General features: G+C 44.9%; 1 protein-coding gene across 8 annotated transcripts in view; it reads left to right on the top strand.

The window, feature by feature from the left end:
- The window catches only part of Mical3 (microtubule associated monooxygenase, calponin and LIM domain containing 3), a 216,196-nt gene that overhangs the window by 174,348 nt on the left and 16,694 nt on the right, over positions 1-25,154 (top strand). For 7 of the 8 annotated variants that reach the window (XM_078015557.1, XM_078015553.1, XM_078015552.1 and 4 more), the window contains 9 exons: positions 1,750-1,887; positions 6,793-6,906; positions 7,742-7,888; positions 8,379-8,461; positions 9,604-11,440; positions 11,993-12,087; positions 17,971-18,021; positions 19,394-19,504; positions 20,872-20,965. In XM_078015557.1, coding sequence (XP_077871683.1) covers positions 1,750-1,887; positions 6,793-6,906; positions 7,742-7,888; positions 8,379-8,461; positions 9,604-11,440; positions 11,993-12,087; positions 17,971-18,021; positions 19,394-19,504; positions 20,872-20,965 — 2,670 coding nt within the window. The remainder of the gene's footprint in view (positions 1-1,749; positions 1,888-6,792; positions 6,907-7,741; positions 7,889-8,378; positions 8,462-9,603; positions 11,441-11,992; positions 12,088-17,970; positions 18,022-19,393; positions 19,505-20,871; positions 20,966-25,154) is intronic. The other variant, XM_078015556.1, reaches the window with a different exon arrangement.

The following is a 25,154-nucleotide window of genomic DNA, read 5'->3' as shown; positions in this document are numbered from 1 at the left end:
ATATGGCCCCATTTCTATCCCTGTGGGTTTTTCTGAAATTTCTCCTTATCCAGTTAAGATTCAGTTTCTTCTCTAATGCAGAAAATCTCACAATGCGGCCACAGCTCTTCTGTCACCACCACCACAGGTGCCTTTAAACATTTCTCTGAGAAAGAAAGAAGTGCTGGCTTCATGCTGTTGATAAATCCCCAAGGCTGCATGTGGTAACAGGAAGCAGAACATTACTCAGGGAGAAGACTCACTCTCTTCCCTTGTTGCTTAGAAGGTAAAGAAAGGTCCTGCCTCTTTTCTTTTGACTTATCTTCCCCAGGCCTAAATCTGAGCTGTTTGGAGGTGTTGCTGTAATTCGGCCCCCTCCACTACCATAAAGGCAGATAAACTGGCCTTGCAAATAGTCCTTCAGTCTATAGAGACCAGCAGCTCCAGTAAGGGAGCCCATGAGGGACTAATACCCCACATTAATAGCATAGGTCAGCATCCACATTGGTGATCTTATTGGTTCTTCCAATCCAAATCAGAGGTTGTCACAAAACTAAAACCAAGTTGTCCAGTTAGATTATTGAAGGAAGGGGTGACATATACTCACAGATAGACACAGATAGGCTCCTGCTAAGAACTGAAGAGTCCTTCAGATCGATGGCACCTGCTCTTGCTGCCTGAATAGTCGTCCTTCCTTCTGTAGTATCCCCTCCTTCCAAGTTGCTAGCTATTCCTTTATCTTAACCCCACTGTGTAGCATGATGCAAGCCCTAATGATAGGGATCTCACAAGGCAGGGACTGCATGCAGATTCCACAGGCTCTGTTAGCAAGAATAAGCTGAAAGGACTGCCTGTGAGTCTTCATTTAACTGAGAAACCAGGTCTCATGTCCAGAGGGTTCAGTAGGATACCAAATGAAGTTTTAAGGAAAGGAGCTTTGATAGTTTTGATTGGGGGGGGGCAAAGAGGTGTGGGTCTCCTCCCTACCCCTAAACTCCTGGAGTTTGGGGACTTCACAAGCTAGAGTTCTGCTTCTTCCCTAAGCTGCTGCCTCCCCTAACTCCATCCTCCCCAACATCTGTGTCCCTGGCAGACCCAGCATGCAGCATGAGGAAGATCTCTTATGGAAGGGGCTTTTCTCTCTCTAGTAGAAGCTCTTACTGCAGAAAACAAAAAAATACAATATAAACATAGTACATTTTTGTCCTATGTGAGTTGACTGGCTTGTGGCAGAATGGCACTGTCCCATCCCACCTTTCTGTTGTCACTTGACTGGAGTCTCAGAAGTGGTCAGCTTGGCAAGTGGTGGTAAGCACTTTGCTGTATTATCAACAGAAGGGGCATGAATGGCGTGACCTAGAGGGTCTCATGCTGTGCTAGGTAATCAACCTGAGTTCTTATCACTCTTGGAGGAATGGCCCTTCAGAAGTCAGTTGTCATCTGCTTTTTCTCCACCTTGGCATTTGGATCCCTCAAAAATCATTTTGGATGAAAAGGGCAGCAGAATCTGCATTTGGAGTTGCAATGTGTGGTTCTCTTTACTGAAATTAATAGTACACATGAAGTTCAAAATGACTAATCCAAACTGAATGACTAGAAGTTACATGCGTGTGAGCACATGTTCTTGATTTTTACTTCTTTCTATTCAAACTGCTCCTGGCAAATACTGTAACTCTTCTTTCTGTTTCCTTTCCTGTGATGTTTTATCCCCTCCTTTTCTGTTTATTTTCTCCTCCCTGTCATCTCCATCCCTTAAACCTGGCACATTAGCTGGGAACCACAGGCTACAGCAGATAATAAATCCAGCAGATCCCTTGGCGATCCAGGCTGATGTGCACTGGACACACATTCGTGAGAAAGAGGAGGAAGAAAGAATGGTCCCAACCTCTGAATCTTCCACTTCTAGAGGTAACTGCTTCGAGACCCAGGATCCCATGTGCTGCTATCAGCAGCTTTCATCCCTGCATCCCTTCCTGTTGCTGTAGAGGACCTTTCTCCTAAGACCAAAGCCTCCCGTTTTGATCAAAAGTAGAACCCAACAAAACATTACATTTTCTGCTGTTAACCCAGACAAGTGTCCTTGACTCTCATTTGAGGATATGTAAAGTTCTCTATGGATTAAGAGGTTGCAGGCTCTTTCTCCAGTAATGCAAAATAATAAACTGAATTTGACCTAGGGAAAAATGAGAATTCACTTCCTGTCCCCCATATTTCTCGGCTGGGGTCTTCTTTGCCCACTCTATAGAACATGCTGGTGCTTTCCTCATGGAGTGTGTCTGAGTGTGACTGTGTATGACAGGAGGAGGAGAGGGAAGCATATTTAGAAGTAAAATTAAGAAGAGATATATATCAGGGAGGTTTCTAAATTCACTGCATTATTTTCAACTCCAGGTTTTAGGTGAGTTGGTCTGTGTTTCCCAATAAGATGAAAACGTACCTTATTCAGTGGTTTTTGTTTATTAGTTTTGTTTTGCTTTGTTTTGAGACAGGGTCTCACTATGTTGCTCAGGCTGGTCTCTGACTCCTGGTCTTGAGTGATCCTTCTGCCTCAATCACCCGAGCAGCTGGGCTCCAGGTGCATGCCACTGCACCTGGCCTCTCGCTTCTTTTAAGGAATATCAATAATAGAAAACAAAGGACTCTGTTGAAGTATTCATTGACTGCATATCATTCCTCTCAGCTACCCATCTTCCAATATGGACACTTGGTCATCACCTCTGTCTGGCTCATGTAGCTTCACATATTCTTTGTGCCTATTACAGGCCACACACCCTTCAAGGCTCTGGGTATACAAAAGGGATGCTTCCTTGCCCTCGTGAAACTTAGCCTTTAATGTACTATTTTATCCTTCCAGCCCCCAACTCTTCCCTTGTAGGTAAGACCAGCCTCTGTTAACAGCTTTTGCAGAACTTTAGATACCCAGAAGCTATGCTGAACTTGATGTGAGAGCCCCCGCTGACCAGAGCACCTGACTGACCTATGGCATCGACCAGGAGCATCCTGCAGCCTCCCTTGGGTTTTCTCTCAGGATAACAGCGGATCATTACCCTCATCCATGCCAGACAGGCCACTCTCTACTCAGTTTCTTTTCTGTTTTGGACTTTAGGAATGACCGCAGCTCTCCTCACTAGGAATGCTTACTGCTGTGTAACTTTGTATTTATCGTCTGTTTTAAATTCAGTGCCTGGCCTTCCTTCCATACGCCGTGCAGCAGTGCAGGCCTGGCTGGAGACGGTCTCCGGAGGTAGTTGGTGATGTTTGATCTTTTCCCACTCACCATAACCTTTCTCTTTAGGCAGCTCTGCTGGTGCCTTAACACTAGAACTCTGGTCCTGTCGCTGGTGCATGCGAGGGTGGAGCCAGAGGCGGGCGGGGGCACATGCATGCCTCACTCAGGCAGCCCATCCTTGCATGGACCAGAAGTGCATCCAACATTCTACAGGGCAGATTGGAGGAGAACATTAGTGGAGACAGGACTTGTTCCATTAATAGAGGTTGAATACAATGACCAAAGCTAAAGGAACCTTTTTTAGCACTGAGGTTTAAGTATGTAAAAAAATAGGTAGTAATTGACTGTGAAAACAGAGAAATCAAAATAAAATTCCACAAACCTACCAAAATATCAGAGAAGGAAACAGTCAAGACTCAGGGACAGAGGGCATTTACAAGAATTATCAGAGAGAAGGGGAGGGCAAAGGACTGGTGTTTTACAGCTAAGGGAAGAGGGTACAAGCAGGACATATTAAGCTACAGGTGTCTTTTCAGCTATTTATGCCATGAGATAATTGGTAAACCTTAGTTGTCTTTTCTAAATTTTTTCTGGAAACATTTCTCAGTGAGGGGGGTCTACATGAATTCGGGGCAGGCTGTTCTTTCCAGTGCAGGATGTTTATCCTTGGCCTCTGCCCTCCAAATGTTGTACTGTCTCCATTCCCAGCCTAGTCGTATAACAACCAAAGACATACACATATTTTCTAACACTGTTAGAAGAGAAGGCAGCATTGCCTGCTGTCTAAGGAATATGGCATTAGCAGTTGCATCCAGGATGGGCAGGACTGACACACATGGATCTTAACCACCAGGCTCCTACCATTCCAGCCTATTGTCTTCACCAACAGCAGGAAAAATAGATAAATATCAGGAGGAATCTTCCCAATGTATAAGAGAAAGAATGCCGTCAGGTGTCTGATTCAGCTGGCCCTGAGCCATCAGCCCTCGACATAGGAGCTGCTGAGAATTTCTAATTAGTGTGCATCCAGATGACAGAGGGATAAGATGGAGGAAGGGGCACTTCCCAGCTGCCACCTGAAATAAACAGCAATTCCTGGCTTTCGTAGTGTGTAACTCATCAACTTGTGTGGCCGCTTCTATCACCCTGCACTTCATCTTAACCTAGATTCCATTCGCCAGTTTCACTGCTCAGGCTGCGTCTCCTTCAGCATCTGCTACTGCTGCATTGATAGTTCTCCCATGTTTATTTTTTGATGTATGTGATAATTGTTCTTTTCAAGGTACTTCAAGAAGTATAGAACCTTACCCATCTAATTCGACAGTAGAGGTTTCTTAGTAGAAACTCCAAGTAGGAGAACCACATGAAAGGACCAAGGGATCAGGACTGGGATGGGCCAATCCAGGGAATTGGGGCAAGCTGGGGAGTTCTATGGAGTGGTCTTTGTGCTTGCTTCCAGCCTACTTGCCAGCAAAAGTATACCAGTGTCTCTTCTACCACCTAAATGCTAGGCATTCACATATTTATTCAAACAAATAATGTTATTCACAAAAGACCTCCCCCCCTTACCAGATAGGCCCAGATTCTGTTCCCACTGATCTATTTGGAGTAGATTTGGGCTTTCTATGGTATAGTGCCACAATGAGCAGACTTCCCAAGTATAAAGCTCAATTTGAGAAGGAGCCTAGAGGACATGGGTGCTTGTAGATAGGCTTTTGTTTGTGCCTCATAAATCCCATTCCCTGGTGTTTGGTGAACTATCTTCCATCAGTGGCCAAAAGCAATGTGATTGCTCAGACCTATAGAAGCAACTGAATAGTTTTTCCCTAGAAAATGTTATCACCCCAGGAGAGAGTATCTTGGCATTGCCAGCTTGCTGGTTACTCTGGTGTCTCAGAGGGAAGGGCTTGGCATTCACAGTTCACCAGCCTAGAACTTACTCTGGACAGTATCCACCATCCCTGGAATGCCTGTGTGCTCCATTCTAAACCTCTTTCAACAAAAACTAAATTTGAACCACTATCTTAAAAGTTATGCATAAAAAATAAGTACACAGCTTAAGGGATTTTTTTTCCCTATACTGCAGACTTCATCCAGGAACACTTCACCACTGAACTACATCCCCAGTCCTTTTAGATTTTAATTTTGAGGCAGAGCCTCACTAAGTTGCATAGAGCCTGGCTAAGTTGCTGAGGCTGGCCTTGAATTTGTGTTTCTCCTATCTTACCCTCCCAAGTCACTGGGATTACAGGCATATACCACTGCATCCAGCTCAATTTAAAGAATTATTAAGGAATAAAACTCATGTAATTGCCACATTATTAGCAGTTTCAAAGGGCTGCACAAACTGTTTCAGCACATTGCTTCTTGACATCCTATCACTAGACTGCAGTCACTAGTTTGGTCTGTAAAGAAGAAAACTTCATTTTAGGGCATATGGCTATTATCCTCTCTCATTTTCAATTCAGCTTTTTTAAGAAATTTACCTGAGTTTAGCACTCCCATACCTTAGGCATGTAATTAATTTTGTGTATTCTTTTCCCTATTAAAAAAAAAGTGGGGAGGATTTACCCTATTTATTTATTTTTTATTTAAGGAATTTACTCCAGCTGTGCCACAACCAGTTCCTCTACTCCTTCCCCTACCTGGGGCCTGGAGGGGCTAAGGGGGGCCAGGCAGGTTGGACTCAGGCTTATATGCAAATCGAAGCATAACTTTGTTTCTTGAAATTAACCCCTTGGGGAATGACTGAAGAGTGGTTGTGCTTGGAACCCTAGAAGGAGCCCTGAGGACCCCTGGCAGATGGGTGCTATCAGTCTCAGGGGACTGTCTCAGAATCCTTGAGACAGTACTTGTTGCTTTCCTCACTGCTCTCTCTTCGAGTCCACTGTTCATGCAGGTGCAGATTCTTAGTATGCAGAGTTTGGATGCGTGGTGTGTATGTTTAGGGGCTGGTTCCTTAGGAGAAATGAAGTGATTGAGTGCCTTGCTTCATTTTGTAGCACCAAAGGGATACTCTTGACTCCAAAAAAGGAACTTTACATATCGCCTCAGTTCTTCTCCCTTGTTCTTTAACAAAGTATTTCTCTCTAAGTTATCACAAGAAAAGCTGCAGCTTCTACCAGTGGGAAGGGTGGGATCCTCTCCCTCAAAGGTAGAGGGAAGAAACAATTCCTCAAATTGTATCATTGTGAGATTTAAATGACCCCTGACTTCAGTCGTTAGGAAAGTATCTGAACTTAAGCACTGATAGCTGGAAGCTAGTGTTACTGCTAGAGCTTGATTTAGGTGCCTGTTGGGCCTAGGCAGTGACATTTTACCTCTGACATCTTGGACTTGAGACTGTTAAAGCAAACAGTCTATGGGAAAGAGGGAACCTGGCCAGGCCTTCAGCTGCTCTTCTCCTTCCACTTGACCCTACTCACATTGAAAAATGGCCTGGGCCCTCCTCACTGCTCTTAAAGCACTCCTCACGTCCATCCAAGTGGATTTCTCTCTTCTCCAGTAACCCATCTTTCTCCTGCATAGACATCCTTTTTCTGTCTTTTCTTTTCTTCTTTTCCTGGAATACCTCTGCCTTACAGCCCCATTGGATGAGAATGACCTGGAGGAAGATGTGGACTCGGAGCCAGCAGAGATAGAAGGGGAGGCAGCAGAGGATGGGGACCCTGGGGACACTGGTGCTGAGCTGGATGATGGTATGGGGCCCCAGCCTCCCTCTCCACTATGGATACAACCTGTTCCCCATAGGGGGAATGGCCTGAGTGGTTAGAACTTAAGAATGTTCAAGAAAAATCTACTTTAAAGCAAAAGCTCAAGGGAGTCAACTGTTTGGCTCCCTGGGTGATTCTCTGTCCCATCAGTGACTTACACTTGTTTTGTTTCACCCACCCAGAAGCCAATCTCCTGTGTAGCCTGCGTGAATTGAGTTATGGTTGAGAGCTGAGCAAATTTCAGACTATTCAGGGCCTTTAATCTATTAGATGCCCTTTGGCATTGAGAGACAGGGACATTTTAAATAATTTTAAGAATTGTTGTCTCATTGGGCAAAAAGGAACAGGGACTAGGCTGGACAGAAATGAGAATAAAAGTTGAGGTTAAGATCATGAGGGATTATAGATGTAGTCTATGGTCTGGGCTGGGGACTGGTGAAATAACAAGAAAGATAAGTCCAGGAAGCAAGGCCCGCTTTTCTGCAGGTGTAACCCAAGCTTTTCTTCCTGTCATGCCTTCATATGTCATGGTGCTATTTTTAAAAGTAAGTGGAGCACCACAGGCTTCAATGAGACCCCACACTACAGAGGGCAATGTACCTTGCTTCAGGAGAGTGCTTTGGCTGAGTCTCTTGGAAGCATTCTCAGAAGGCAGGGTCTGTTGCTGAATAATAGACAGGGCTCACCATCACAATCCATGCCTTGCACCACTGTGCACATGTGTCCATCCAACCACTGGGCCATGAGAGTAAGAGATAGAAAAGGAGTGTGGCCTGGCTCACGATTTGTGCCAATTTGTGTTCCTTCCTCCCTCCACTAGATCAGCATTGGTCTGATGACATCCCATCAGATGCTGAAATGGAGCTTCGCTTGCGACGCCACCCTGAAGTAGAAGCAGAGTTAGAGCTGAGGGTAATAGAAAATGAGGAGGAAAAGCCATCTGCCTTACCAGTGCAACAAGAAAGAGGTAGGTCTACTGCGACCAGCAGGAGACAGCAGCTTCCAGAATGCCTACAGAAGCCACAGGGCAGGCTGGGTGGCATGGAGTCAGGGCCTTTAGTTGGCCCAGGGCTCCACTCCTCCTCTTGCTCTTCTTGTCTGCCCTGCAAATGACTTCAACCAGCAGTTCCTTTCCTTGTGTTGCTTGGGATCATGAAAAGGTAGAAGGTCCATCTCAAAGCTTGGAACCCAGATTGTACACACAAAGGGTTACTAGTTCTTGGGGAAGTGAATTCCGGGAGTCCTCTCACTCCTGAGATGTGTTTTTTCTAGACTAGCCTGAGTACAGACCCAGGGACACAGCATGCCTTGGTTCAGCTAAACCTCTGCTCTCCCTGCCTCAGCGGTCAGCTGGATGTAGTATGATGCCCTCCACAGAACTTCCTGGAGGCCCTCTCAGTGTGAGTGGGGCTGGTAGGATGGTTTCCTCTTTTAAATCCTGTGTCCCTTCTTGTCAGGTCCTTCTCAAGTCTCCAGCCCCGTCCAGTCCCCTCAGGAACAAGCCATTCTTTCTACCCCAGCATCTAGCCACAGAGCAGAGGTAAGTATTGGGGCTCACTTTGAGGGACAAGGGACTGATGGAACTCCTGTCTTTGGGCCCATGGTGTGAGCCCCCTCAAGAAGTGGAGGTGAAGTAAACTACTACCCCCATTCTGAGGAAAATTACATATTTTTCACTCCTTGTGTTAAGTGGAGCTGTTGATTATATAATAGGAGTGGGCTTGGGATTTTAACTCAGTCTTCTTGATGTATGGACAAATTTGTTTTTAAAGTCATATTTATAGGATCATGGATTTATTATAATAGATATATTTTTTCTTTATGTTAAAATAAATGTATAACCATTTAAATACTGCCTGGAGGACAGATCAGGGTGGTAGGCCAAGACACTAGACCTAGGTTTTTGGATTATGGCAGCATGGCATCATTCAGTGATTTTCTTTTTCTTTTTTTTTTTTTTTTCTTCACTGTACTGAGGGTGGAACCCAAGGCCTGACACATGCTAGACAAGCACTTCTCTACTGAACAACATCCCCAGACATTTGTATTATTATTTTATTTGGAAATAGAGTCTCACTAATTTACCAAGGCTATCCTTGAACTTTGAATTTTCCTGCCTCAGCACTACTCTGCCTCCCACCCAATTAGAAGTATGTTCCACTAGTGATTTAGTGATTTTTTTTTTCTGTGAAACAAGAGCTTTATTTTACTGAGATGCTGAGATAGGGCTATAATAGACTCTGTGTGCATCTTTAAGCTTCCTGGGAAAGGCAATGTGATTATAAAACATCTGCACGTAGTAACTATTTTAAATCTTACAGTGCTGGCCCCTGTGATGGCATGTCAGGGATCTTGGAGCTTTGGGAACTGCTAGTTGGGGTGAGAGCCAAATTCATTAGTATTTTTCTGCCATTGTTCATTTCAGTGGACAGAGAAAGTAGGGTGTGTTTGAGATGAAGCAAATCCTGAAAGCTCAGACTATTCAAACTAAGAGGGGTTCTAAAAATTTGACAAATAGAGCAGAAAATGAGGAAGTTTTTCCTGGAGCCATTTGAATCATAGATAAAATGATAGAGATTTATTTCAACATACACAGGCCCTTTGAGAGGAAAATTCCATAAAGAATGTTGTTGACCATGAAAACGTTCACTTCTAAGCAGCTTCTGTCTTGCCTTTCTGTAGGGACCCCAAACCCCACTTGCCTCTGTTGCCACCAAGATTAAATCCCCTGAGGAGCGCTTTTTCCCTGACCCTCTGCTCCCCAAAGAGAAGCCCAAAGCTGAAGCTCCCCCGGATCAGAAGACTGCACCCCCTCCCATCCGGTCGCAGCCTGTATCTCTGCCAGAACCAAGGACACCTACCTCACCTGTGAGCTCACAGTTTGTGGCTCAGGTGGCCCCTTCTGCATCCCCTTCCACCCAGCTCCCTATTTGCTCCCAGCCTCAGCCTTCCTCAGAGGCCACCATCCCATCCCCCACTGAGTCCCCCATACGCTTCCAGCCTGTTCCAGCCAAAGCTTCTACCCCTTTGGTCCCCTTACCTGTGAAAAGCCAAGCTGATCCCAAGAACAGACTGGACAGCCCTCTTGCTGTGGATGAAGCCCTGAAACGGAGTGACCTGGTGGAGGAGTTTTGGATGAAAAGCGCTGAGATCCGCCGCAGTCTGGGACTCACACCTGTGGAGCGAAAGAAGGGGCCTGAGCCCAGCTTCCCCTCACCTGCCTTCAAGCCAGTATCCCTAAAATCCTTTTCAGTTGAGAAGTCCCCTCAGGATGAAGGACTTCATCTTCTGAAACCTCCATCTGTTCCTAAAAGGCTGGGCTTGCCAAAGTCAGATGGTGAGCAGCCCTCCCTGCTGACTCCCAAATCTCCATCTGACAGAGAGCTGAGAAGCTCCCATGAAGAGCGGAGGGATCTGTCCAGCAGCTCTGGCCTGGGCCTTCATGGGAGCTCCTCAAACATGAAGACCTTGGGCAGCCAGAGCTTCAACACCTCAGACTCCACCATGCTCACCCCACCTTCAAGCCCACCACCACCCCCACCGCCAGATGAGGAGCCCGCCACCCTCCAAAGAAAGCCCTATCAGATATTTGAGCATAAAGAAACTGAGCCAAAATCCTCCATTATCCCACCTCCTCCACCTGCCACATTTATGCGGCCCCCACGAGAGCCTGCCCAACCCCCCAGGGAGGAAGTGCGGAAGTCATTTGTAGAGAGTGTGGATGAAATCCCCTTTGCTGATGATGTGGAGGACACCTATGATGACAAAACTGAGGACTCAAGTCTGCAGGAAAAGTTCTTCACACCCCCTTCCTGCTGGACCCGCCCAGAGAAGGCCCTCCACCCACCCCTGGCCAAAGAGAATGGACGGCTGCCTTCTCTGGAGGGTAGTGCCCAGCTGCAGAAGAGGGGACTGCCCTTGGTCTCTCCTGAAGCTAAGGAGCTGGCTGAGGAACGCATGCGAGCCCGGGAGAAGTCTGTGAAGAGCCAGGCACTGAGAGACGCCATGGCCAAGCAGCTGAGTAGGATGCAGGAGATGGAGATGGCAGCTGGGGCCTCCAGATCCCGCAAGGCTTCCTCAGCACCCTCCCAGAGCAAACAACTTTTGACAGAGTCCTCCAAACCCCCAGGTCTCAAAGGCTCTAAGGAGCCCACTCTGAAGCATGAAGCCACTAGTGAGGAGGTCCTCTCCCCTCCATCAGACTCAGGGGGCCCAGATGGTTCTGTCACCTCTTCTGAGGGCTCCAGTGGGAAGAGCAAGAAGAGGTCATCCCTCTTCTCCCCCCACAGAAACAAGAAAGAGAAGAAGTCCAAAGGGGAGGGCCGACCCACAGAGAAACCCAGCTCACGCCTTCCAGAGGAAGCAGCCACCAAACCCAAGTCCTTGTGGAAGTCCGTCTTTTCTGGGTACAAGAAGGACAAGAAGAAAAAGGGCGATGAGAAGTCATCCTCCAGCACCCCATCCAGCGGAGCTACTGTGGACTCTGGCAAGCACAGGATGTCTCCTATTGTAAGAGCAGGTACATCAGCAGCAAAGAGACCTTCGTAGGACAGAGTGTAAGGGGTACATTCTTGGGTCATTTTGTTGTTCTCAAAAGATCCACTTTCTTTTTTTTTTTTTGAAAGCAAGTTTTATTTTAAAAAAAAGATCCACTTTCACATGCTGATGGCCCAAAGGTTCTTAAGAGAGACGGGAACTGAACCATGAGTGCCCTGAGCATTTTCCTGCCTCATAAAATAACTCTAAAATCAGCTTGAAATTAGATAGGGTAGTCTTTGGAAGTTGGTACCCTTCCTAAAGTCACATTACCCCAAAAATGGCCCTGCTTTTGAGTGGGGCAGAGGGCACTTTTGCCTGGTGGTCCCAGACAGGTGTCCAGAGTTGTCATCTCTTCCAAGTGGCTCTGCCCCTGAAGGAATAAGCATCAGAGCCCAAGTTCATTACACCCCAATGTAAGAAGAAAATCACTTAAACTTGAAACCAAACCTCCAGCTGATCTGCCCCAGCTGCTCGAATGAGCATGGAAGTCAGTGTTGTCACTGTCCTCACTCTGCCTCTTTTTACCTCACAGAGCTGCAGCTCCGGCGCCAGCTGAGTTTCTCGGAGGACTCAGACCTCTCCAGTGATGACATCCTTGAGAGGTCCTCCCAGAAGTCCAGGAGAGAGGTGGGTGGGTCCATTCACTGGAGGGCCTTTGGCGGGCTGGCGAGTCTCGGCCTCTGGTAAGGTAGAAAACAGGGAAAGCCAGTCTAAAACCAGGGTGGAGAGTGAGTGCATTTCTGTGATTCCAGCAGGCAGACAGTGGAGTGCTGATCCCAGACCAGGGTCAGAAGAAGAGCCACAAAAGTCTTCCCTCAGGCCTTTTAAAGGGGAGAGAGGTATTTGCTTTCCTGGCAAGAGTTCCCTCATTCAGTTCCTGTGAAGGAAGCTGGAGATATTCCACATGGAAACCTTTATGTTTCCTTTAGGAAACAGCCTGGCACTGTCTATTCTTTCTCTCCTCAGCAATCCATGCAGGCAGTATCTGTCAGGATCCAGGCAAGGGGACAAGGGTTGCTCACACTCCAGGGTCATAGAGGCTGGGATAGAACACCAGGCAGTGGGACAGGAGGTGGGACCAGGTTGCTTACTCAGGAGTGGGCCTCATCATCCTGCCTGCTTGGTAGATTGGTTAATTAGAGGAGGGTTTTCTGCTTGGTAGATTGGTTAATTAGAGGAGGGTTTTGTTTGTTTGTTTGTTTGTCTGTCTGTTTTCCTGTTTAAGAACTGATCTAAGAAACTGACTTGGGTATGTGTCAGGTCTGACATGGGCTCTCTTGCTGCTCCAGAACTTAGGAAGTATGGCCACTCAGGTCTCCTAAGAAGCAAAGTTCTCTATATACAAAGTCCCTTCATCACTGGCTTCCTTTGGTGTTCATTTAGTTTTTGTTGTAGTTGTTGTTGTTTGTTTTGTTTTGTTTTTCAAGAGTCTTATAGCTTTGTCTCAATACAGTAAAGTTGGAGGAGGAAGAACTAGAGAAAGTTCTAGTGGGGCATCTATGTGACAACAACAGTGTTTATATGGGAACTAAGATCCATAAAGGCCTCAGCAGCAAGACAGGGGCAGTGATGCTCTGTGTGAGCCCAGTTACATCTTGCCCTCTGTCTAAGACAGAGCTAGACATTACCTTTCCAGGAGTAATAGCCCTGCTGCCCCTTACCTCCCTTTTTGAATAAAAATATACCCCAGAATATCATGTGCTTTTTTATGTATATATTTTTAGTTGTCGATGGACACAGTATTTTATTTATTTATTTATTTTTATGTGGTGCTGAGGATCAAACCCAGTGCCTCATGCATGCAAGGCAAGCACTCTACCACTGACCTACAATCCCAGCCCTCATGTGCTTTTCTGACAAGGCCTTTTGGAACTTTGGCTTGAGTCCCTCTTCATCAAAAACTTTAAACTGGTAGCCAGTACACCCCAGGGAAGACCATGGTGGTTCTGTGCCTCTCTGTGTACCAGTTCACAAAGATACCTTCTGAAGCCTGCTTCCAAGTTCCTCCTTCCAGCCTGATTCAGTTCTTAATTACTTGGAAAACTGAGCCAGACACAGTGGCACAACCTATAATCTCAACAACTTGGGAGTCTGAGGCAGGAGGATTGCAAGTTTCAGGCCAGCCTCAGCAACTTAGGCCCTTGGCAACTTGGTAAGACCCTGTCTCAAAATAAAAAATAAAGAAGGTTAGGGATGTAGCTCAGTACATACCTTAGGCTCAACTCCAAGTACCAAGAAATAATAAATAATATTAATAATAACTTGTCAAGCCCAAAGTTGTTGCACATGCCTATAATTCCAGGAGCTTGGGAAGCTAAGACAGGAGGATTATGAGTTCAAAGCCAGCCTCAGCAAAAGAGAAGTGCTAAGCAACTTAATGAGACCCTGTCTCTGTAGGGCTGGGGATGTGACTCAGTGGCTGAGTTCAATCTCCAGTACCAGAATAATAATAATAATAACTTAGAAAACTGGAGAAAGATAGTCAGCTTACTTCCCATCTCATTCTTGATGTGTTTGTCTCTAAGGCTGCATCAGCTCTTTCTTTATTATCCTAGAAGAACCTAAAATGACTGTTGTCTCTTCCTGCTTCACCTATCTACAGAGTTAGGTCTCATATGTCACTACCAGGCCAGCAGTGAGTTAAGGCCTAGCAGTCTTGTATGTTTTCCCTTGGGGGTTCAATTTACATGCCTCCTGTTGAGTACCCCTTGCTGAATCTCCCAGGCAGGACTATTGGTTCTGAACTGAGGGTTGCTTCTGGATTTGCATGTAGGTCTCTAAATACATTGGGGATGTCTTGGAATTCTTTTTTTTTTTTCCAGTTGTAGATGGACACAATACCTCTATTTTATGTATTTATTTTTATGTGGTGCTGAGGAGCAAACTCAGTGCCTCACACATGCTAGGCAAGCACTCTACCACTGAGCCAAAACCCAGTTCTGTCTTGGGATTTTTAAGGAGGTCTGTGAAGAAAGGAGAATGTTTCTCTTAACTTCCGCGGTGACCATGCAGATGTTCAGATAGTTATGTCATGTTGGTCAAAAACATACAGCTGTGGGGCTGGGGTTATGGCTCAGCGGTAGAGCGATTACCTCATACATGCAAGGTCTTGGGTTTGATCCTTAGCACCACGTAAAAAATAAATAAATAAAATAAAGTTTAAAAAAAAAAACCATACAGCTATGATTGCTATTATGGTCAAGTTTCTCCACTGCTTTCTCCACAAATTAATGAAGCATGTTGACAGTATGCTGATCAGCAGTCTTCCAACATTAGGCTATGCCAAGGCCATTATCTTGGTTCCACCTCCCATTGACGACAGACTTTCTTAGGGCCTCACAGGCACCAGAAACAAAGAAATTCATTTCCCTATTCTTGTGAGCGAGTCAAGGACCCCATTATAGATTCCTAGAACCACAGGACTGTGGAGACCTCACATTACCAGGCATCCTCTATAGGGACAGGGCCATTCACTAGAGATCACATAGGGAATGTGGAAGACAAGGGAGGGCCTACGAGGCTGCCAACCCAGCTCCTGCCATGACGTGGAGATGGACCAAGTGAAAGCAGAACACCATGTTTTCAAGACATGGAGGCTAAGGCAGAACAGAAACAGCTATAAAGGATGCTTTTAAAACAGTTAAAGAGGGCTGGAGTTGTGGCTCAAGTGGTAGAGTGCTCGCCTAGCACATGTGAGGCACTGGGTTCAATCCTCAGCACCACATAAAAATGAAATAAAGATATTGTATCCATCTAAAGCTAAAAAATAAATATTTTTTAAAAAGTTAAAGAAATTTGATCATGAATGGTGTAGTATATATAAATGTACCATCCAATTACCTACTGTAATCATGTAGGAAAATGTTTCTGTTCTTAGGAGGAAGTACATGCTAATATTTTTCAAGGTGAAAGTTTATGGTATCTACAAATAATTCAGAAAAAGAAAAGATTATAGCTGTATATTGTGGCATATACCTGTAATCCCAGCAGCTCAGAAGGCTGAGGCAGGAGGATCACAAGTTCAAAGCCAACATTAGCAAAAGCAAGGTGCTAAGCAACTCAGTGAGACCCTGTCTCTAAATAAAATACAAAATAGGACTGAGGATGTGGCTCAGTGGTCAAGTGCCCCTGAGTTCAATCCCTGGTACCAAAAAAAAAAACAGAAAAGAGCTGAGGATGCAGCTCAATGGCTCAATGGTAAAGCACCCCTGATTCAACCCCAGGTACCAACAACAACAAAAAATGTATGTGTGCATATAATATAAAGATTACATACATGCACACATGCCTGTGAAACATGCTGTAAAATGTTAACATTGGGGAAATCTAAGTGATAGGTCTTCAGCTATTCATTTTCTTTCTCTTTCAATATCTCTGTAGGATTGAAATTTTTCAGAATAAGAAGTATAAGGAGGAGCTGGGGATGTGGCTCAAGCGGTAGTACGCTTACCTGACATGCATGGGCCGCTGGGTTTGATACTCAGCACCAAGTAAAAAATAAAATAAAAATGTGTATCCACCGAAAACTATAAATAAATAAATAAATAAGAAGTATAAGGAGCAAAGGAGCTAAAAGTAAAAATGGGATTTGGCTTGAATGAAGAGGCCAGGCTCCCAGCCACAGAGCCACTGTGTAGCAGAGATGGAAGAGATAGCTCCCCTTGTATCTTAGACACAGCCCTGAGTCAAGCACTGGTGAAGCAAGTGACAGGGTCTTTTGATAATAATAAAGAAAAAAACTAAAAATAACTTGTATTTTGGGGCTGGTTTGTAGCTCAGTGGTAGGGAGCTTGCCTAGTATGTGTGAGGCACTGGGTTTTATCCTCAGCACCGCATAAAAAAATAAAGGTAATGTATTCCTCTACAACTAAAATAGAAATCTTTAAATAATAATAATAATAATAATAACTTTTTAAAAAAATGCAATTGCAGGATTTTTTAAAACACCTACAGCCCTGCCAACAAGAAATAACTCATGTTGACCTCTTTTCTTTACTTCCATCTGACTTTAAATACAACTAACTTGGCTGTTTCTTGGCCACCCTGGCCCATCCGAGGGTGGTGGGCCTGCTCTCTGACAGCCTCTCTTTCTGTTTCAGAGCCACAATGGCAGCTCTTATGGCTGGCCTCATCTCTTGGGCACATAAAAATTGTGTCATGATTTCATTCTGAATTGGTACCAATCCCCAAAAATTGTGTCATGATTTCATTCTGAATTGGTACCAGTCCCCAAAATGGGTAAATTATGGAGAAGGAGGGTGCTGCCCTGTCCCTGTAATATTTACAGCAGCCAGGTACAGATGTCCATGCTGTTCCTTAAGGTGTAGTTACCTAACCTATAATCCTACTATGAGTTTTTCCCATGCTATTCAGGGACATCATTTATCCTTTCCCTTTTTAAAACTAGCCTGTTTCTAATAATGAAAATCTTCCTTTCAGTCTGCTTTGTGAAAGGAGTGAGTTTGAGGCAAGGTGCCTATTCTGAGAGGCAGATTCATTCTTTTCCAGGATAATGTGCATGTGAAATGTGAGTCCCCACTATGTCACGGTCATGACAATCAGAAGCAGCACAGGCAGCAGGGTACTGCAGGCCTTCTTGTTGCTCTCAGAATCTCCTTATCCTATAGGCTACCAGACTCAAGCCACCTCCCTCCCTGGCTCCCTGATGGCCTTTTAACTACTTAATACAACTGATAAGAAGACCAGAGGAGCAAATGTAACTGACCCCAGTACTTGAGCAGCTCCACTCAATGTTTAATGGAGTAAAAAGAAGTCAGTGGGTTGGGGATGAGGCTCAAGCCGTAGCGCGCTCGCCTGGCATGCGTGCGGCCCGGGTTCGATCCTCAGCACCACATACCAACAAAGATGTTGTGTCTGCCGAGAACTAAAAAATAATAAATATTAAAAAAAAAAAAAAAAAAGAAGTCAGTTAACATTGCTATCTGAAATACTTTGGGCAAATAGCAGTGATTTATGCTATTTCAGTTCCCCCACCAGGTATAATCAAGAAGTAGCCTGTATCCCTGTGTCCCGTGGATTAGAAACATGCCAGGAGAGAGCTTTTGGGGAGAGGGTATGAGGTTTAGTACCTCGTTTCCCTCTTATCTGTATCTGACATCAGGAATCTCCTCCATCCACTCCCATACATGAGCAGCAGGAAGGGTTCTAAATTTCCAAAAGTAAAGGAATGGGTTACTAACGGAGAAAGGGATACTGAGAAAAGAGAAGATTTAGGGGAATGATAAAGAAGCTGTTTCTACTCAGGAGAAAAGTAAACCCCAGTCTTACTCAAAACCAGTGTTCACTAAGATGCAGCTGTACATGCAGTTTGTTCATGCAGGTTTCTCCTTGCACAGTCCTGTGTGACATTGTGGAAAATAATCATGTTTAAGTCCTGTATGTTTGTTTTAAATTTCTAATTTTTCTCCATTTCTGTGTTTCATTTTAATTTTTTAAATCATCATTGTCATTACTGTTCTGTTTTGTTTTCCGTTGCCATCCCCTTAAAAGTTGATTTATGTACCACACGCCTTGGCATTCAGGAGATCCTATTCATCAAAGGTAGTATCTCATTCCTGATGGCTGGTCGTCATTGCATGCCTGTCTGTGATTAACCACCCAGAGCAACCTGAGCCCAGGACCTGTGGCCACATCCTCACTAACTGTGTTCATACATGCATGTAGCTGTAGCCACTAGACCTCCTCTAGCTATGTCATGAGGAAGAAGGAGGATGAGACACACCCGCTCTTCACTGGCTGGAGTGCATGTGGTAATGCTCCAGGTGCCTGGGAGGGAGGCAGAGCTGCCCCTGTGGGTCTGGGCACCACAATAAGAGGGGTTGTTCGTCTCAGCTCTGTGGACTGAGACCTCAGCTTCCCAGGGCACTAGAATGCCACAGCTGTCCTTAAGGACTGCCTGTTGCCTCTTCACTTGACACTCCACTGTCTTTAAAACTCTTAGACAAAAGACAAAACGCCTGGACTTTGAGTTGAATTTGGAAGCCTTCTTTAAAATCTGTAAAATCTCCTAATTTGGTTTCTTTTTTGTTTTGGTTTGGTTTTGGGGTATTTTGTTTGTTTTTTTAAGAAACAATACAGATGGCCTTGTGAATGAAGGCAAATCTACAACATGTACCTCTCAGGGGTTGCCCAGTGTCTATGCAAAGCATGGGATTCTCCCCATAGCCTTCAACCTGCATTAAATTTGCCCAGTCACCTCCTCCATTCTTGATGGCACTAGCCACAACCACCTGGCCAGGCCACTTCCTCCCTTCCCTTTTGTGGCAACTGTTGCCTATGCAATCCCCAGAGGCCATCAAGGGTCACCTCCACAGTTCCTTCTTCAGCCCATATTGGTTTGGGGTTTCCCCAAATTTAAAATAGAAGCATTCCTGTTTTTTCTAGTTCAGATGTTCTTAAAGGAACCTCATGAATACCACTCATCTGAAGAAAGTGGCTTTTGATTCCAAGCAAGAAAATAAAAGGATTCTGATTTATCCTTTTTTTTTTTTCCTTCCCCATATATTCAGAAGCATGAGGCTTGGGAAACATTTTACTTACATTTTTTACCCCCACAAGGTCTTTAAAAAGCGCAGAATTCCTTAAATAGGAAACAAACAAAGTGATCTCAATGATAAAGGAGGCTCCTAATACTCTAACTTCCCAATACTCATTCCCCACATAGCCTCCTTTCCTGGTCACAGAAGGGAAATGTCTCACCTTGGGGGTATCTAGATGTGTCCTGTGGCATTTGGAGCTCCAACAGGGAAAGGTGCCAGGGAAGTCTCTGGTCAAGCTGCAGTGGGGGAGCTTCACACTGGTGTATGCCAGCCACCAGCTCCCACTTAGGAGTCAGTCTATTCCATGCCCCTGCCAGGCTGCTGCACAAACTGATCTCAGACCTGACTGAGAAGATCTTTTTCATTCCCACTAGCCAAGAACCTACACAGAAGAAGAGCTGAATACCAAGCTGACCCGGCGTGTGCAGAAGGCAGCTCGGAGACAGGCCAAGCAAGAGGAGCTCAAACGGCTCCACCGAGCCCAGGTACAACCACAGACAGTGAGACAGACAAAACACACAGGTGGAAAGCCATGTGACCACATTTTGTGTACACCCAGTTGACCCCTATCTACAAGGAAGGAGGGTGAAGAAGGCAGAGTTGAAGCAGATGAGTTGTCCCTGTCATCTGAGATGACAGCCCCAAAGTACAGCTCAGTGCAGATATAGTGGCCCCATCCTTGCAAAGTCATCAGTAAAAAGGGAAGAACCACATTTGAGTTTCCTAAATTCTGTGGTCTAGAATAGTCATTTTAGAGTCAATTAGTTCTCTTACTTGTAAGCAATAGTGTCAGAAGTCAGTTTGTGGGTGGGTACAGTGTCATACACCTATAATTCCAGCAACTCAGGAGGTTGAAGCAAGAGGATCGCAAGTTCGAGGTCAGCCTGGGCAACTTAGAGAGACCCTGTCTCAAAATAGAAATTTAAAAGGGCTAGGGATATAGCTCAGTGGTAAAGCACCCCTGAACCCAATACCTAGTATAAAGGGGGAAAAAATCAGTTTGTGACCTACCATGGACTTTGGACTTTGTGGGAGAGGTTAGAGTTATCCTGTAGGTATCAGCCTCTGTCTTAAGGCCTCATATCCTAGACCATTCTATACTTTTTTTTTTTTAACTTGTAGAGACAAGATTTTTAATCCAGTTTAGCAGTCTTGTTATCAGAAAGATCTGAGGTAGCCAGGCAAGTAGCATCACCTGTAGTCCCAAGAACTTGGGAGACTGAGGCAGGAGGATCATGAGTTCAAGGCCAACCTCACCAACTTAAAAAAATTAAAAGGACTGGAGTATAATTCAATGGTAAAACATCCCTGGGTTCAATCACCAGTGTCAAAAAAAGAAAGAAATTCTGAGGTGCCGGATGTGGTGGCCCATATTTGTTATCCTAACAGCTCAGGAGGCTGAGATAGGAGGATTATGTGTTCAAATCCAGCCTCAGCAAAAGCAAGGCGCTAAGTAACTCAGTGAGAACGTGTCTCTAAATAAAATACAAAATAGAGCTGCAATGTGGCTCAGTGGTCAAGTGCCCTTGAGTTCAGTCCCCAGTATCCTGCCCAAAAAAAGAAAGAAATTGTGAGGTAATAGTATTAAAGGCTTCCTGCAGGAATTTCTTTTCCTCCTGCCCTTTAACTGCCCTAGAGAGGGCTGACATCTGTTTCAGCTGCTTCCATATTCCAGAGTCTGCTAAGTAACAAGGCCCTGGGGGATTCAGATCCAAGTGGGATGCAGCCCATGAATTAGAGCTCTTTCCACCGTCTCGACGTAACTTCTCTGTCTCCCTCCTTGAGTTTGCCAAGTTTAGTTTTCCTCCTGAAAACTAGAAAGCTGAGTGCTCATACTGCTGTCTTTTGATAGATCATCCAACGGCAGCTGGAGCAGGTGGAAGAAAAGCAGAGGCAGCTGGAAGAGAGAGGGGTTGCAGTGGAGAAGGCACTCCGAGGTGAAGCAGGTACAGTCTGGGTCCTTGTGAGGAAGTTTATTCTGAAGGAGACCCCAAATTCCCCACTGGGGAAGCCAGTTTTGCATCACGTGAAATTCAGTCCTCCTTCAGTGGGGTTTTCTGGGTCCCTGCATCACATCTGGGGCTTTCCATTAAGCAAAAGAAAAATGCATTGGGGCAGCCCTGAGGCCCAATCCTGCTCTATAGCCCATCTTACAGCTTGCCATTTCCCAACAGAACAAAATCTTAGGCCCCCATCATCTGTTGATGGCAAACTCTGGGTTTGTTCCTCTTCCTTCTCCTCCTTTCGCACTCCATCATTTTTCCTGGGGGGAAAAATGCCTGTGAATGAGGGAGATTGTATCACAAGGAACCATCACAGAACTGCACTAAGCAGAACCCCAGCTGTTCCCCTACATGCTCCTCCTGTCCTTAGTGTTCTGGGCCCCTCCTACCCAAGCTTTAGAGCCCTTATCATCTCCTTTGGGTGGAGCTTACAGGTACTCTTGATACTCTTGTGTTTCCCAGGCTCAGCCCAGGCTTGATGTTCACTAAAGGAGAGACAGCGGGTGGGGACATGATGTGCTGGCACAGGGTAGACACCAGGAGCAGCTGTGAGAGCCTGTGGTTTATGACTACCACTCTAAAAGGAAATGCTGAAGAATGTAATGCAGTCCTTTCTACTGCTCCCAGGAGTCTATTCTATGCATTTAGGCACAGAGAAGGCAAGGGAGTACCAAAGTCATCTCTGGACCAAAGCCTAGGAAACTCTGCTAGTTCAAGACCTTGCATCCATTGGGCCAGCCTCAGCCTCAGGCATGGAGTGACTGATCTCTGCTTTCTCAGGCATCCAGAGTCTCATCCAGTCCCTGGATGAGGAACCTCCATCTCTTTACAAAAGAAAACGAAGGCCTCCAGGCTCAGCACGCAGTTTGTGAGGCTGAGATAAAGAAAGGCAGTGGCTTCTTACCACCTCCTTATTCTAGAGTGGCAAAGGGGAACAGGGTGGTACATCTCCTGGCAGGTAAACTGTGTGTGGAACTGAAGAAGAACTGGTAAGGGGCAGCCATGTGACCAATGAGCTGGCCTTATGGTATGTGCCTGGTATCAAGATGGATTTTTTAGGATTGAAGTTCATGTGTTGGGGAATGGAGATGAAGCATAGAAGCAGGTCCCCCTTGTCAAGCCCTTTAAGGCCCAGAAATTGAAGTTCATCAGTAGGTCAGTGATGACCTTCAGGTGAAAAGGGCTGGTAGAGAAAGATGAGGATGTGAATATTCTTGGTTTTTGTGCCTCACCTAATGCTGGACTTAACCCTTGAAGTCTGGGTCACCAAAGGAAATGCAAAAACTTGAACCACTTAGTATCCAGAAAACTAGAAGACTGGGATGCTACCACCTGGCAAGCACTGGCTCCAATGCCAAGAAATGGAGATCCAGGTTCACTTAGAAGGGTCCTCAGCCTTCCCAATAAACCATGATGTCCCCCACCAGTCTGCGGGACTCCTTTCCCTGCCCTTCACACTCTTTTGGCTTCCTATTCAAACTGTCCCCAGAGGGAGTTAGCCCTCCAGAGGTGTCCTGTGCCAACTAAAGTAGACTCACAGGGCCCTACCCTCCTTGCTTACCTCTTGCAGAAGATACCAAGAGGGACCCTGAACCCATCATTGCTTTTTATTTCATAGATCACTTCTGCCAAGATGGAAATTAATAAGTAGATCTTACAACACATAGCGAGAATAACTCTACAGGTGTATGCACATACATTCAGGGTAAGAGTTCCCCAGGAAAAAGGGGACTGTACCCCTCCTTACAAGATTCTGAGTTTTAGGGAAGAGGGTTGCCATCTGGGTTGATGGTTTCTATAAAGAACTTAAATCTTTGTCAGCTGCATGCAGTTGGAGTCTACAGCAATACTTCAGTACTTCTGTAACAATCATATTATTCCAGCTGCTGAATAAGGACCAGAAAATAACACCATTAAAAATTGACAGAGGAGGACTGGGGTGTGACCCAATGGTAGAGTTTACCTAGATAATGCAGGACCCTGCATTCCATCCCAATACACACACACACACACACACACACACACACACACACACACACCAAATTGGCAGAGGATTTTACCAAAATTATTCTTATCAATTGTTTAGATAAATTACATTTTCATGACCATGTACAACTGAATATCATATAAGTTAGTGCTTTTCAAACTTGCTTTTAGCAGAAGAGCCCTTTTACAACATTATAAATTCAAGTTAAAATAAAAAATAATTGCCCTAAAAAGTTAAAACATATATACAAAAACTTGACAACACAGGATATGGTGAAGAGCTGCACCATCATCCAGTTCATTTGTGGGAACAAAGGTGAGAACAGCCTGATATACACCAGTAGTTGCTGTAAATAGCAACAGTGTGTTTTTAATGACTTCCCTGGAACTCTCAGGGTATTTTCAATTTAAAGATGTAGTTACTAGAATTTTTAAAACAGAACAGTAGCATTTTTCCAAGTTGAATCACTAACAAATCTAACAACTCATATTCCTAATAAAGAACCAACCAAAGATGCTCCTAGAATAAGCAAGAAACCCAGATTCACTATGATATCATGACATAATATATCATCCACCCTTAGTGCCATGCTGATAAGTGCATGCTCTGAGAGGCTGGCATCACTATACTTGCAGGCCAGGATTTAAATGAATTACATAGTTTCTTTTTTACCAACACATTCACAATGAATGCAGATACTTGCACACAGGAAGCAGAAGAAACTTGGTCCTGAGGGCCCCACAAAAGCAAGTTCACCTGGCTGCACAAATTAATTCGTTCAATGGGTTAAAAGTTAGCATATTAAGCATTGAGTATGGTATGCCTTTTCAACATTTTTTAAAGAGTTAAAAGCATTTGAGGTTCTTGGAAGATCCCTAGAACATTGTGAAGAACCCTAGGGTTCCACAGAAGTTTGAAAATCATTGTTCTAATCCAACTTCTTCCTGTAGATGAGACTTTGCCAAAATATCCTTAACCAAAATGAAGTCTGTGCTTTCTCTAAAGATGCACCTCAGTAACTCTGTTGAGATATTTCCCCATGATGCATTTAGTGTTGTAGGAACAGACGAGGCAAGGCACTAAAGATAGCAGGAAACAGTTTTATTTGGCTGTAGACAGGTTCAGAGGGCAAAGCTTTTGCTGTAATCAATCAATCTCCTGAACCCCAAATTCAGGTAGTTTCAGAGTTTATGCCCAGCATGTAAGGGAAGGAGCTCAGAAGTTCACAGTCTGCAGAAGTTCACATAAAAGCAGCTTTTTCTTTCACTATTTTGGGCAAGTTAACCCTTCAAGGACAACACCTGAGAAGGAGAGAGCTTCTTGTCCCCTTTCTTTCCTCCCCCTGCTAGCTGTTACCATGGAGCCCAGTTGGTAACTTATCTTAAAAATGTAGACATTTCTGTGGAGCGCAGCTCAAGGCCAGAGGATTTGATTGCACATTTCCACAAGCTACTATACTGGATATATTTGTGAAAAACTAATGAGGGGGTGTCCAGCAACTGGAGTGCTGGTGTCTTCCCAGCCAGTGGCCAAGTAAAACAGGGCAACACAAAAATAGGAAGTGTATCTACATTGAACTCTTTTGCAGAGACTCTTTTCTGCTTGTGCATTGCATCCTTGTTAGTCTCACTGCACCTAGTTGAACCTTGAAGAAATATCCTCAGCTGAGTCCAAAACCTGGAATTTTCCAACATGCTGGTCAGCCCCATCCCTAAGGGCTATACTACCAAGCCAGCAAAATCTGCTATTCTGTCTCACTTGATAGTCTCAAGCTTCCATTGTGTCTGAAGGGGTCAGACTTTGTTAGCCAACCTGACCTTCCAGAGAAGAGATCTGATACAGATTTGCTACCCAGTTAATCTCTATTTGTCAAAGGCTTCTATATATTCAGAGCTCAAGAATTAGTTTCAGAGCTTTCAAGCCTAGGACAAGACCAAGACTTTTATGTAATTTCTGGTCCTGGGACATCCAGGTCACTTTTTTGTTTCTGGAACACTGATTCAAACTTAAAACCACTGGATTAACCTTGAGCCTGAGCTGGGAAGACTTTGCAGGATTGCATTCAGTTTTCAGATGTATGTCCATTCTTGAAGAGGAAACCCCATGTGGAAAAAAAGGCTGCCAAGATCAGCTTTTAGAATGTGA

Source organism: Ictidomys tridecemlineatus, chromosome 6 (assembly GCF_052094955.1).
Source record: "Ictidomys tridecemlineatus isolate mIctTri1 chromosome 6, mIctTri1.hap1, whole genome shotgun sequence".
In the NCBI taxonomy this organism is placed as follows: domain Eukaryota; kingdom Metazoa; phylum Chordata; class Mammalia; order Rodentia; family Sciuridae; genus Ictidomys; species Ictidomys tridecemlineatus.
The sequence above is the reverse complement of the archived record's forward strand: the minus strand, read 5'-3'. Positions and strand labels throughout refer to the sequence as shown.